Below are 14,588 nucleotides of genomic sequence, written 5' to 3' on the forward strand. Positions count from 1 at the left end.
CTCAAAAGCCCAGCTCTGGGGTCAAGGGGCCAAGGCACTGCTTTCTCCAGTGAGGGCTCTGTCTCAGGAATGCATCGTGGAGAGATGGCCTACAGAGGTCCAGTCACTCTCCATCCCAGCTTGGGCATTGCTTCCTGGAAGGGGCGTTCCTGAGTGTCAGCTAGAGCTCCCCAAGGCTGGTCTGACTGTGATTTCTCAGGGAGGTCCAGGGACATAGCCGGAGGTAGAAAGGGACTGGGGTTGCCTGCCAGGACGCCAGGTGCAAAGGCCTCTTGAGAAGTAGGCACTCACAGCCCAGCTTGGCGGGTGTCCCAGCCCACAGAGGGCACTGGTCATCTAGCCCTTCCACTGGGTAATCCCTGGGCCTGCTTGGCACGGTTGCCTCTCCTTCCTGTACGGATGCTAGTCTCCCTAACTATTCCAGGAGTTCCAACAAGGTAGTGGGTCCGATAACAGGCTGTCCTCCGGACCCAGTCTCAGAGCTGACAGCTGAAGCATAGCCATGGGGCGAGGGGTTGAACCAGGATGCCAGGGTCCTGTTCTCTGGACCCCTCCCAGGGCCCCCCTCTGGCTTCCCACCAGCTCTGGTTCTTAGAGGTTCTGTCCGTGCTTGGTGGGATCTCCCGAAGAGCAACGTGATGTCCTGAGCTTGTGCAGGCGGGGGGCAGAGGTTTCATTCTGTCTCGCCATTCTGATCTAGTGATCTTACTTCCTAAAATACATGTTGGGATGGATTCTGAAATAGCAATGTAGCTTAAGGAGAAAATGCTGGGGCACCTGGGTGGCTCAGTGGGTTAAGCCGCTGCCTTCGGCTCAGGTCATTATCTCGGGGTCCTGGGATCGAGCCCCACATCGGGTCCTTGCTCAGTGGGGAGCCTGCTTCTCTCTCTGCCTCTGCCCGCCTCTCTGCCTGCTTGTGCTCTCTCTCTCTCTCTCTCTCTGTCAAATAAATAAATAAATAAAATCTTAAAAAAAAAAAAAGAAAGAAAGAAAATGCTGACATCAGCTATCCATGTGCCCTGGGCACCTGATGGAGAAGGGGCAGCTGGTGGGTTATCTCTTGGCCTTTTCTGTTACAATACTGTGTTTTCCAAAACACTTACACCTGTTAACGTTATCACTTTTTGGATTCCCCCTCCCCCACCAGAAAATGCTGGGAGGCTTTACTGTGTCCATTTTATGTGCAGGAAAACCAAGGCTCCAAAACATTTGTGTCTTGTGACAATAAGTGAATGTGGAACTGGGACTAAGAGCTGGGTCTTCTGCTTCTCAGGCCTGTGCTCTTTCCTCTTCACTGAACTGAATGGCATCAGAGGCCAAGACTCAGGACCTCCCAGGACCAGGGCTGGGGGTGGGGGTGGGGGTGGGGGGCTGTGAACCTGGGCCCACAAGCCCATGGTTCCATTTCTTTGGCTTCGTTCTTGCCACTCCCCTTTCTGCCTGGCATCCCTGAAGACACAGGACTCCTGGTGAGCACAAGGGCCTGTGCCCTAGACTTGCTTACCATGGTGGAGGGAAAGGGAGATGCTCCTAGCTGACAGGGAGCCCCAGGGTCTCTGGGAGGTCCTGAACATGTCGCGTGCGGCACATTTGAGCTGCTGCAGGACAGCCCTCAAGATGCAGGGCAAGGGAAGGATTTGAACATCACCATGCTGGGCCAGAGAAGGCTGGCTTAACTCGGTGTGCAGCACAGGGAAGGGGCCAGGCTGGGGCTTCCTGACCTTGAGCCAGCGGAAACAGGCTTCCTCAACAGCAGCGGGGTCCAAGTTTAATACACAGAAGAGCTCTTGGCCCTTAAGATAGGAGGTCAGCTGCCAAGGGCAATGTCCCCGGCTCACAGACTTTCTCTAGGCTACTGCTGGGAACTCTTGGACCAGCAAGTGGGCAGGGGTGATCGCTGTCCTGCTCCCTGGACAGGTGACTTCTGCAGGTTCCCACCAGCCTGAGATGCCAGAGCTGGTTGGCTGGGATTTGTGTGGCAGGGAGGTCCCCCCGACAGGCCCTCCCCCCATCTTCATCCTCCTGCCAAGGTGCCTCTATGACTGGGGCTCAGCTCCTGACCTCCCAGTTGCCTTCCGCCCTTCCTCCACAGGCCCGGCCCTTCCTCTTGCAGAGGCCTCCCTAATGGCCCCTTAGACCCCTCCCCCCAGCCTGGCCTCCCTTGCCTGCGGCCTGAAGCTAGCCAGAGAGCAGAAGCCATACAATGACTTCCCCTGGCTGGGTGGCACACCATTGTGTGACAGGCCTGGTTTGGTCCGGATGCCCCCTGCTACACAGCTGTTCCTAGCTCTGGGTGATACAGGGCTGAGAGCTGGGTGGGGACAGGAATGTATGGTTTGCAGGAAATTGGGGGGGAGGGGGCCCAGGGTCAAATGAAAGGATAGGAGGGCTCAGAGACAAGATTTCTCTTGGTAGCTGAATCCCAGTCCACTTTCTAAGAGAACTTCACTCCAGAAGTCACAGATGCAAGTGATGGCTTATCCCGAAAACCTTCCCGGGCTCCTGGCTCCAAGTTCCTGGCACTTCATCACATCACCAAGTGGTAACTCTCTGTTATGTGTCCATCTCCCCACTAGTCTGGGGGCTCCTTGAGGACAGGACTGTACCCAACTCATGTCTGACTTCCGAGCCTCTGGCACGGGCTGGGTGCGTATTTCGTGTTGAATGAATGAAAGAAAGAATAAAGGAACGACCCCTAACTTGCCCTTGTGAGGTTGGTCCTGTGCCAGCGAGGGCTGGCTTGGACCAGCTGATAACTGCAGGTGGAAACAAGATGGTGTGCAGGTCTGCCGGGCATCTCTGGACTGATACGTGCAGAATGGCGCCCACCCCTAAGACCATGGTGACCTTTCCTGGAGCCTTGGGAAGATGCTCAGGGCTCTGGCTGGTGCAGGAGGGCTCAAAACAACCCTATTCTCGAACAGCCATCCAGTGAAATCTATGCAACAGGAGGGAAGGGACCCCGTCTGGTCACCTCTGGCTTGGTGACCCTCAATTTTGTGCTTGACTCTGGGGGTTCACTGTCTAGAGGGAACAGTCAGATCACTGGAAGCAAATCTTTGTGGGTCCAGTGCTCCCTGTAGGCAGATGCCCATCATGGCTGGGCGCTGGCGGCTTGTGCCCTGTCCTCATCCTGGCTCAGCTGTACTGGGAAGGACTGGAGGGGGCACATGGGAAAGCGGTGCGATCAGCCCTTAGGCAATGTCAGCCCAGAGGCAATGTCACCAGGAGGAAATATAGATAGAGTCACACTCCTGGCTCTGAATGCTGCCACGGGCTCCACAAACCCGCCCCTGGTCATTTCTTGCTCTTGGGCCTTTGTTTAGGTGGATCTCTGGGTCCCCGATATGCCTTGTTGTGCTAACGATGACAGAGTGACAAGACAGCCCAGGCATCACCTCCTCCAAGAAGCCTTTCCCAAGCCCTTGTTAGTGCTCCTGAATGCAGGCCCATCCGCATGTTGGCCCCTGAACCTGGAGACCCTCACTGCGTCCCTTCCTCGGCTACCTTCTACGGTGGTAGGGACCACCACGGCTTCCTCCGGGTATCCCTGGGGCCTGGCACATACTGGGCATTCAGGGAACACGGACTGGCTGCCTAAGCAAATGAACAAACGAATGAATGAACGGATACCCTCCAGGGCTCAGTTCTCAACTCTGTTCTGGTCCTGGCAATTCTTCACTGTCACATGTCCCTTACAGAAGTCAAATATCAGGGATCTTTCCTCTACCTGAAGAAGCCAGAAAAAAGTTGATAGAATTCCTTTTGACCTAAAAAATGTCTCCTGTAAATCTTTCCCCAGCTGGCCCTGATGCTGTCCGTCCCTATCATGGTGTAGTAGCCCAGGAGCCATATACATATATATCGTCTTGGTCATGGCCTCAGGGAAGCCCAGGCCTGATCGAGTCATCTGGAAGGTGCTTTCTGGGGTCTGAGCTGGTGATGGCCAGAATGAGGAAGGCAGAGAAAGGGAGATTATACCTCTCACCACCCAACTTCTCGTAGTCCCATAGCAGGGAGCCAGGAAGCCTGAGATCAGCTTCGAGGCGGGACCCAAATGTCAGGGACTCGTGTGTGAGGAGGCAGAGCTCATGGGTTTCCACTGGACTAGGCTGGGTCTCTGGCAGTGGTGGTTGGGGGTCGGGGGTGGTCAGAGTGTCTGTCAACAGATGAAAACTCTTTCTGGCCACAGGGACCAGTCCCAAGTTCTGTAGGAACTGCTTGAGTAGCGGCCCACCCATTCCTGGTGGTTAAATGTGGCTGGGGTGATTTCACATTTCCCCAATTGTCCTTTCTCCTGAAGACCAAAAGGAAGCCAGATGTCACCTGCAAAACTCAGTGTCTCAGAATGTCCTGGGTCTCACTGACTGCCTCCCCAGGAAACTCCAGGGCTTTGGGGTATAGGGAAGGGGGGCAGCAGGGGTGAAATCGGTGTGTTTGCTGGCCTAGGTCAGGACAAGAAGCAGCACAGGCTCTCAGTTTCCCACCCCAGATCTGTTCTCTACCCTTCCCTCATTAACAAGCTCTGCTTTTGTCAGAGGCAGTGATATATCAGGTTCCCACATAATAAGCCAGGTCTGACAATCCTGTCATTTTTTCCAATCTCCTTTGGAGTGAGGGTGCCCATGTGAATCTTTTCTGGCCACAGACATAAGCAGAACCCTGGAAAGTAGTTCTGGAAAAAAATTTGCTTTCTTGATAAAGGGGTAGAAATGGCTTGCATAGTTCTTTGTCTTGTCATTTCCTGCCTTGAATGCTGACACGACGGCTGGTGCTCTAGCAGCCATCATGCATTCATGGGGGAAAGCTCGAGAGGCATTAGCTCTGACATCACAGAGCACAAAACCAAGATTTGTAATTCTCTCTAGAATTTTTGTTACGTGAATAAAATGCATCCTGATTTGTTGATGACTCGAGGTAAGTATCTATCACTTGTAGCCAAACATGTCTCTAAATGCCACTGGGAGATGACCAGGATGATGATTCGCCCTGAAGCTAGGTACAGGTGGGGAGGGGTTGTCAAAACAGTCCTTCCATGTCACTAAAGTAATGGATAGCCCTACATGTCCCCCCCCTCGGGTAGTCATATGTGTCCTGTAAATATGTCTCTGTTTGGCTCACTGGGTGGGGATGGCCAAAGTGATTAGTGGGGACACCTGGCCACTCTGGAGCTAAGGATGCCCAGGGTGTGCCCACAGCCAGTCCCATACCCTCAGCATCTCAGAATGTGGTTTCCTGGGATTGGTCAAATTCCACCTTCCTCCCCAGAGACAGTCCAGATAGACAGCCCAGCCCAGGCCTACTCTGACTCCATAGTCCATAGGGCTGCTGCCAAGATAGGGGACCAAGAGACAGGGCTGAGGCCTCATTAATGATCAGGTTCCTAGGGTGGACAGAGCACAAAAATGTCCCCAATCCTTTATACCTCCCTGTATCCACACTTTTAAAAATTCATTTGCAACTTGTTCCTCCAAAAGATAGGGTGGAGTTCTCCACACCTTGAACCTGGACTGGCTTTGTGACTTGCTTTGGCCAACAGAATGTGCTAGAAACAACCTCATTCCAGTTCCAAGCCTGGATTCAAGAGGCCTTGCATGCTCCCACTGTCCCTCCCGGACCCTTGCTAGCTCCGCTTGAACTAGCATGGGCTAGCCTTCTGGAAGAGGAGACACAGGTGGCCCTGTCACCCTAGCCGACAGGTGGATGACCCCCCTCCAAACCCCAGCCATCTAATGACACACAGCTGCCTCCCCCCCCCACAACCCCACATAGGCAGGAGCGCAGCTAAACCAGGTCTAAATCGCCAGTCTGCAGAGTTGGCGCTAAACCAGTGATCGCGTTCATCCCTGCACGTGGTTTGGTTTGCACTTGTCTGTGGCATTATCGCGGCCACATGCATCTGACATAGTCCTCCTCCTCAGGGTCTACCGAGCATTTCTGCAGACACGAGCTCACTTGATTCCCCAGACACCACCTAAGAGGAGACATCACCTCCCTTTTCCAGATGACGAGACCGTATCCCGAGAGGTTCCAACTTGTTGGTGATTGCACAGCCAGCTCACAGCGCTCCTGACTCTAAACTTCACCCCCTCGATGGGGCACACGGCTCCCACCCCGGCCCATCGCCCCGAGACCATCTCGCCATCCAGTCCCGTGGGGCGCACCTCCTTCTCCAACCTTGCAAACCTCCCACGTTGCCTTGGGCGGGGGCTCTGTCCATTCAAGCACCAGACGGGACCAAGAGCATCAGTCCCTTCCGACGTGGACATATTGCAACAGTGTGTCACAGCAAAGTGACAGAGGGGAAAGGGCCAGAGAGCACCTTTCCTGTCTGGCACAGAGTGTGGGTGAATGCGCTACTGGCAGGTAGAGTGAGGGTTGGCCAGGCCCCAAGGTGTGGGCTCGCTCTGCACCATCCCATAGAACTGCTGGACCAAAGAGGGCTAAACAGAGACTCTGGGTGGTTACAGATACAGGATGACAAGCACATGAGTTCTGCACGCGCAGGTCCTCCACAAACACACGCGGGTCCTCCACAAACACGCGCGCAGGTCCTCTATAAATACACAGAGGCGGACCTTCTAAAGGCACAACAAAGGACTCGTCAAAGATTTACCCACCTCGAACATTCCACTTCCACCCCTCTTGTTGCCCGCCCACCCCCTACAGAAGGCGGAGCCGGTCCTTCAAGCACCCTCCCCTCCCTGCAGCTGCCCCCATGGCTCACCAACAGGGTGGGGGTGCCTTCGTCCTCCACCGTCACCACCAGGTGGTAGAAGCTCCGGTGCTCACGGTCAGGCGGGGCTGGCCGCGTGGAGATCTCACCACTGATCCGGTCCATGCGGAAGGTCATGTCCTCATTGCCCTCAGTGATATAGTAGGACAGCACACTGTTGATCCCGATGTCACGGTCGGTGGCTCTCACCTGGACCACAGCAGTACCCCCGCCCACGTTCTGCGGGGAGAGCAGGAAAAAGGGCTGTTGGTGGTGAGCAAGCTGTGGGCACCCACTATATGCAAGGCTGTGTGACTTCACCGACTCTTCTCGGCAGCCCTGGGAATTAGACAGGATGCTATCCCCATGTACAGATGAGAAAACTGAGGTACAGAGAAAGCATGTCTGCTGGTCACACTGCCTGTCTGTGGTAGAGCCCAGGTCTGACTCTTGGGAGGCTGGTCCGAGACCTGGCCTTTAAACCCCTCTCCTGTCCTGCTTTCGTGGACGTCCAACCTGGCCTGACACCCAGCGATTGTTTTTTTTTGTTTTGTTTTGTTTTTTTTTTTTTGTTTTTTTTTTTTTGCTGGGGCAAAAATTTCCCTCAGTGCCTCAGCCTTAAGAATGAGTAGTAAATGCCCTGTCTTGTTTAAAAGCAGCTCTCCAGGGGATAAATCCCATTTCCTGCTTTCTGTCTCCTCTTGTCTCCTCTTCACACTTCCTGCAAAAAGATACTGCATTCCAGGAGCTGGCATTAGGGCTGGAATTGTGAATGAGCAGGACACGCCCCCACCTGCTGGGTCTGAGAGCCCAGCGGGCCAGGCGGACCCTTACACAGGTGCTTCACGGTCACTCACACCCACTGCCCACCCTGGGCATCCAGCTATCCGGATGCAAGAGCTGCCCTCACCTCGTTCACACTGACATTGTACCCAAAAGGGCTCTCGATCACTGGAGGGTTGTCATTGACATCCAGAATGGTCACCTGTAGGATGTGGTCCTTCTTCCGTGGAGGGGTGCCACGGTCAGACGCTACAACCTGGAGTGGGGAGAGGAGAGAGGAGACTGGATTCAGGGTTAAAGGAAGGGGAAGGACCTGGAATATGGAGTCTGGAAGGGCAGTCTGTCCAGTGGGGAGGACCAGTAGGGCAGAGAGACTCTTGGGTTCATCCCTGCCCCTGTGTGGTCTGCCAGCCCTGGGCTCTCCCCAGAATTTTTTTCTTCCGCCCCATGCTGCAAACAATGCTTGCCCAGTTGTTGTCTGACATGGGGCCATCATTCGGAATCCGGTTCTGGTGTGTCCAGTCTTTACCTTCTGGTCCTATCCTGGACTGTATTCTGGGCTGTGCCAGCCCCTGACCATGACCTGGGCCAGTGACCAGACCCCGGGCTCCTGCTTTTAGCTTCAAATAACTGTTCCACGCACTCCTATCTGAACCCTGGCAGATAGAGGAAGCCTCCCCTAACCTTTTCAGCAATGAACTAGAGTTTTCCCCATAGCCCAGGCCTGTCCCTGGGAGCCCGAATGCTTCCTGGATGCCTGAGGAGCAGCGAAAGTGCTCTCCAGGCTCAGAGCCCTGCAGGAATGCAGCCCCGGGGTCCCCGGAGTCGCAGGGAGCAGGCCAGCCACAGCAGTTCAGCAATAATGGTGGCCTCTGGGATTCCTCACACTTGTGCTTGTTTTTCAGCAAGGCAGAGGCTGGCCAGGGAGGGGTTCTTCAACCCATTGCACAAGAGGGGAAACCAAGGCCCAGGGAGAGTGAACAACTTGCCCAAAGTCATACTGCCTGTGGAAGAGTCAGGGCTCTATCAGCTCTGCCAGGCCTTCTCTCCTGGCTCCTATAACAGGGATAGACACCTCTGCTGCTTCCTGCCCTGGGACCAGGGACATGGGAAGCCGACTGCCAGGCTATGCCAAGCTCTCTCCTGGCAGGTCAACAGAGACCCCTGGGCTCAGGGGGTGTTTCTCACCTTGAGGATGTAGTGGTCTAGCTCTTCTCTGTCCAGAGGCCTGGCCACGAACACCTCACCAATGGAGTAATTGGTGGTGATGATATCAAAGGCCCCGGCGACGTTGCCAGAGGCCAGGGAGAAGACCACCTGTCAGAGAGGGGGAGGGGGACGGGCGAGAAAATGAGGAGCACAGGCCACAGGTCAGGCTGAGGGTCCCTCCCCTGCCCTCCCAGGCCCTCTGCTCGGTAAGGGCATTTGAAAAGAGAACATTTGATGCAGAGGTGGAAAATGTGTGCCGTAGGCCCACCAAGGCAGCACGGGACCTGTGGCAGGTTCCTGGGGTAAGAGAGGTCAGCATTACCAGCCTAGGGGCCAGAGAGTGGATATGAGTCCCACGGCACAGACGTTTCCCAGGACAGAGGTGGGGAGGCACTGAGACTTCTGGGGGCCCTGGTGGGACATGGGCTGCATCTGGCCCTCACAGCAACGGTCAGGAGATGCTCTTTCCAGTTTGCAGACAGGAGGCTCAGAAACAGGCAACAATTGGCCAAGGTCACACAGCTTGCAAATGACTAAGAGAACGAAGATTTGAATGCCTGTGCTTCTGATCCTAAAGCTACCGCCCCCCCCCAGAGGTGTTCAAGCCATCTTTGCAGGGTGGGGGGAGGGCAGAGGGAGAGGAGAGAGAATCTTAAGCAAGCTCCATGGTCTGTGTGGAGCCCAACGAGGGGCTTGATCTCATGATCTTGAGGTCATGACCTGAGCCGAAATTAAGAGAAGGCTGCTTAACCAACAGAGCCCCACAGGGACCCTAAACAAGCAAGCCATTTTTAAATGGTGGGAACCTCCTCAAACATGTCACTTGATTCGTAGGACAGATTAAAGCAGCAGGAAGACTAATACAGTCTACCACCCGTCCTCCTTGTGCACTGGGCCTCCAAACCTGGAGTGTGTGTGGAGGGAGCACTTCTTGCTGTGGCACAGGCCCCCCAAAGCTGGGAGGAGGAGAAGCCTGTCCTCTCTGAGACCTTGGGCCACGTGGGAAGGCCTGGCACACAGGGCCGAGATGCCGAGAGGTTTGTGGATCAGGTGACAAAGGAGTCAGCAGGAAGGATGAACACCCTCTGCTCTCAGCTTGCTGTCAGGGGCTGAGCTGGGACCGGCCTTCGGACTCCATGTTCACGTGACCCGGGCAGGGCCAACAGCCTGCACAGCCCTGCCTCCTCTCCACTCCTTGACCGTGGAGTAGGGTGAGGGCAGGGCCGTGCACCTGGGGCTGGGTGGAGCCTGGACATCCCTCCTCTAGTGGGAGAGGCTACAGAAGCCTCCTTGAGACACGGAAGAGCCAGCATTTTACTTGGCACGAACCTGCCCATTGCTGCCGGCGTCAGGGTCCCGGGCCTTGACGGTGGCCACCTGCTGGCCCACGGGGCAGTCCTCAGGCACGCTGACGGCCGAGTCGGAGGTGAAGTCAAACTGGGGACTGTTGTCATTCTCATCCAGCACCGTGATGTAGACCTGGAGGTGGGGAAGGCAGCCAGAGACCCACCACCTCCCTCTGCTTCCTGACTCCAAACACCAGGCTCCCACCTTGGGCGCACAGGGGCCCAGAGCTGAGAGTTCTAGAATGTCAGCTAGCGTTCAGGGCTTGCCTGGGCTGATCAGGACTCGGAGGTGTTGAACATATTTCCTATAGCCTTGGGATGGGGGAGGGCCGCGCCCACTCAAATGCTGGGGCCGGCACAGCAGGGTAGGGGTCCAGGGGGGGACTCAGTGGTGGTAGGGCTGAGTGCCGGAAGGCATGGGCCTTGGCTAAAGGGGACAGAGGCTACTCAACAAAAAAAATTCCACTGAGGAATGCCAGCTTGGCATCAGCAGAGCTTCCTGTTTTTCAAGAGGAACTCGGAATCCAGATTTTTATGAGGAATCATGTGGTGATTAATAAAAATTAAAGGAAAAATTTATGTGCCAGCTGGTCAAAACACATCTGGCAGCCAGATCTTGCCCGAAGGCCTCTTCGCTGGCGCATCTGGATTAGAGGGACGGAACCGGGGCTTTGGAACAAGAGGGGGGCCATGAGGTAGCCTGGTGGTCCCAGTGAGGAGGGGGGGAATTTCCATGGTCAGATATAAACCGGGAATGTGCAAATTGCATGCAAAGGGCATATTGTTTTGCATTATGTAGCTTTCAACCCACAGATGGCCAAGAGTGCCCCTTAGGCTCATGGACTCGAAGGTTCAGGTAGGGTGGGAGGGGCTCAGGTATGGGGAATCCCAGAAGGGGCTTGCTCCCACTGCCCTGCCCCAAGCCAGACCTCATCCTCTCCCTCCCTGAGCCTGGGGTATAAGGGCTCCCAGGCGGCATATACGGGCCCCCACGGAGAGCCTGGGGAAGAGCGATGCCACATAGGAGACCCCTTTCATCCTCCCCCTCCAATCAGGTCTTCCTTCTTCTCCATCCTAGCCATGCCTCCATATTTTTAGGGAGCTGTCAGAACCGCAGGACAAGCAGCCCAGGCTTGGTAGCAGGACCATCTCCCCCATTAACTAGCTGTGCGACTTGGGAAAAAATGATTCAACCTCTCTGATTTTCCACTTCCTTAGCTAAAAGTATGGACAAAAACACACACAGCATTGGGATGCCTTGGGGAATGAATGAGCAAACAAAAAGGTCAGGGGGTAAAGGTGGTCCCCGTCTTGCTACGTGCCTGGGAGACTGGTATGCTCTGATGCTCTAAGGCTTTGCCCATCCCTCATGATTTTGCTCAGGGAGTTCCGTGATGTCCCAGAGCCCCAAGTCTGCTCATCTGTGAAATGGGCCCAGTAATGCCCACCACGCTATTCTTAGGGCAGAGCCAAACAAGGCCTCTGTACTCTAATTCCTCCAAACTCTTTCGCTCGGCTCAAGACCTTGTTCAGACTTCCTGGGCTTCGTCCCACCACAGAGCTTTTGCATACACTATTCCCTCTGCCTTAATGTGCTTCCTTCTTGGCTGGGTAAATGTCTGTGCTTTCTGCAGGTCTCAGCCTGAGTCACTTCCTCAGGGAAGCCCTCCTCGATTTCCCAGACGTCTTATTATAGACTTTCTCCTATAGCATACACTGACTGGTATGATAATTTAATCAACAACCCTCTTCTACTGCATCTTACGTCTGTGAAGGCAGGGGCTATGTCTGATTTCAGTTTCCGGTTGTGCCCCGAGCCCAGCCCAGAGCCAGGCACACAGTAGGTGCTTCCTCTAGGATTACCACTGTGATGCTGTCTGAGGTGCTCCTGTCAGTAGAGTCAGCCTCAGCGGGCGGGCAGGTGCCAAGATCCATAGGATTGGATCTGGGTCTGTGTTCCCACCCAGGGCCTCATGGTCCAGATCTTCTTCCCCCGGCCCCAGGGGTGTGAAGGCATTATTCGAGAGCCCGTCCCCATGTGCCCCTTCCTGCTGCCTCCCCACCCCTCCCAGGGCCCGTGGGGGCTGCCGGGGTCAGGGAGGAGTCAGGTGTAGGTGAGCTGTGGTTTGGGGGTTCCGGCCTTGCAGAGGAAATGGTGCTACCTTTAAAAGGCCCCTCTGGCTGCTTCACCCTAGCATCTCCAGCAATGACTGCCTGGTGCCAACAGGGCTGGTGTATTTAGGGCAGTGGGCCCTGGGGCCTGGGAGGAAGCCAGGGCAAAGCAGAAACCCATAGGTCCTGCTTCCTGGAAGAGGGTTTAGCGATTATGGAGATACAGGGCGTATGCTTAGGGTGCCCCCAGCGGTCTAGGCAGAGGAAGGGGGTTGCCTGATCTACAGACGGGCTCCAGGGGCTTTGGTGGGGAGCAACCTGGCCATCCTGGCTGCTTATCAGCCTCCACCTGGCCTCGGCTCCCCGACTCCCCATCAAAATGAGGGGAGAGCTGCAACTGGGCCCCTTTTACAGATGAGGCTGCCAAGGCCCAATGAGAGGGCCCCATTTAACCTGAGCCTCAGCTCCTCCGGCTGGGGTGGCCGGGAGCCTGAGCTGGGAGGTGTGGGACACGGTGCCCGCCTAGTGTCCACCACTGAGGGTTCTGCTCAGCAGATGCCCTCTGGGAACACTGGGGGACCGCGGGGAGCTATGCAGCTCATGGCTACTCTTGGCCTCCCTACCCCCAGGCTGGCCCTCTGGATGGAGGGGGTTTGGGATACAACTAGGCCACAACCAGGGCCACTGGAACTAAGCACCTCTAGTGAGGAGTGGTGCAGAGACCCCCAAGCAGGTGCCTTGAGCTCTTAGCCTGGACAGTCGGTTGATTTCTGCCCCTCTAGGCTAATGTGATAGGGACCCAGTGGGGAGTGAGAGTGTAGCTATAACCAAGGCTGTGGGTGAGCCAGACGCCCCAAGTGGTCCACAGATGGCCTCAGACCAGACCGGCTGCGGCCCACGCTCAAGGCACTGTTAATATTCTGTTAATATCACTGCAGGATGCCCGCCTGGTAGACCCCTCCCTCTCGGGCCCACCCCCATTTCAACCCCGAGCCTGAGGTCCTCTGCCTGCCTCCCCCACCTCCCCCACCCTCCTAAGAACTTTGCCTGACACCTCTGGCCTCAGTGGTCATCCTCCTCCAAATGTCCTGAGCCCGTGGTGTTCCCACCCTAGAGTCCTCGAAGACAGTGATTGACTCTGCCTGTGGCAGCCCTTGCCCAGCACACTCCAGGCCCCGGCACCGCGGGCCCCACTTCCCATGTACCCTAACATAATATGCTCTTTCCCCAAACCCCCAAGAGAGGGCGAGGTCCCCCCTTGCAGGTGTGACTCCCATCATAGGCTCCTTGGGGCCTAGTTTACAAAGGGCTTCTTATCCTCCTGCCAGCTTCAGAGCTGCTGGGATCATCCTCACTTTAGACCCAAGGAAGAGAAGCACAGAGAAGTTGAGCAACTTGCTTGTGTCACACAGCAGAACTGGGATGAAGCCTCTGTGTTCCTTCTACTGTCCTACCTGCTCCTTGCTAGTGCCCAACCCCTACCCCAGCTCCAGATGCCACTGGCTGGCAGGAAAGGCAGAGCTGGACCTGGGGAACATGCCCAAGAGGGGCCGGGGCTGGAGTGGTTGTGAAGGGTCTGGGTAGGAACCTGCTGCGGGCATGTCCATGTGCCTGTCTGTGGGGGAGGCAGGGAGGTGCAGTGCCATACAGGGACAGAGCTGGCACTGGCCCAGGACAGCCCCAGGCCACAGGCCACTCACCTTCTGTAGTCAGAGCCAGCAGGAGGCCAAGGGAGAGAAAAGGCAAGGGTAGGAATGGTTAGCAGTCTGCAGCTCTCCCAGCCACCTCCCAGCTGGGTGTGCTGCCCCCCCCAACCAGTCTGCAGTCTCATCCCTAGCCCGGGCTGCCCAGGAAGGTGTGGCATTATGGCCATAGCACTGTCCCTGGGTGGCCCAAATCCTCACCCACAGCCTGGCCCGTGTATGGGGTAGCCTGTGAAGATGTATGTTTTGGGGTACCTTGGGGTGGTGACGGGCTATACCTGTGGGGCTCTCACCCGGGGTCCCACTCACCACGGTGGAGTCCACCTTGGGGCCACCATCGTCTGCCACCACCGTCAAGGTGTAGAAGTCACCTTTTTCGCGGTCCACCAGGCCCTTGACTGTGATCACACCCTGCGGGGAGGGGACCAGAGAGGAGGGTATGACATCATCATACCCTCCGGGCAGAGGCCGCCCTGCCCCCAAGCAGTCCCGTGCTCCATCCTTCTGAATCCCCAACATCAGGCCCACTTTTCCACCTTCCACGTCACTCCCTCTGTCTGGCAGAACATCTCCCTGGAGCTCTGTCGGCTTAAATCCTACTTCTTTCTCAAATCTCACTCAGATGCCACCTCCTCCGTGTAGGCTGCCTGCTTCCCCAGCCAGGTAAGATCTCTGTCCTTTGGGCCTCCGGCCTCCATTCCTGTATTGTAGCTCTTTTCA

At 55.9% G+C, this 14,588-nt stretch overlaps 1 protein-coding gene across 4 annotated transcripts in view; it reads right to left on the bottom strand.

Annotated features, from left to right (window-relative positions):
- CDH23 (cadherin related 23) overlaps positions 1-14,588 on the bottom strand; it is a 395,942-nt gene that overhangs the window by 66,118 nt on the left and 315,236 nt on the right. For 3 of the 4 annotated variants that reach the window (XM_032841007.1, XM_032840961.1, XM_032840951.1), the window contains 6 exons: positions 14,178-14,279; positions 13,866-13,868; positions 10,037-10,186; positions 8,687-8,815; positions 7,626-7,754; positions 6,728-6,955 (listed from right to left, as the gene is read on the bottom strand). In XM_032841007.1, coding sequence (XP_032696898.1) covers positions 6,728-6,955; positions 7,626-7,754; positions 8,687-8,815; positions 10,037-10,186; positions 13,866-13,868; positions 14,178-14,279 — 741 coding nt within the window. Of the gene's footprint in view, positions 1-6,727; positions 6,956-7,625; positions 7,755-8,686; positions 8,816-9,029; positions 9,106-10,036; positions 10,187-13,865; positions 13,869-14,177; positions 14,280-14,588 lie in introns of those variants that run through there. The other variant, XM_032840990.1, reaches the window with a different exon arrangement.

The sequence above is a fragment of the Lontra canadensis genome, unplaced genomic scaffold (genome assembly GCF_010015895.1).
Source record: "Lontra canadensis isolate GAN:19392208 unplaced genomic scaffold, GSC_riverotter_1.0 scaffold3, whole genome shotgun sequence".
NCBI lineage: Eukaryota > Metazoa > Chordata > Mammalia > Carnivora > Mustelidae > Lontra > Lontra canadensis.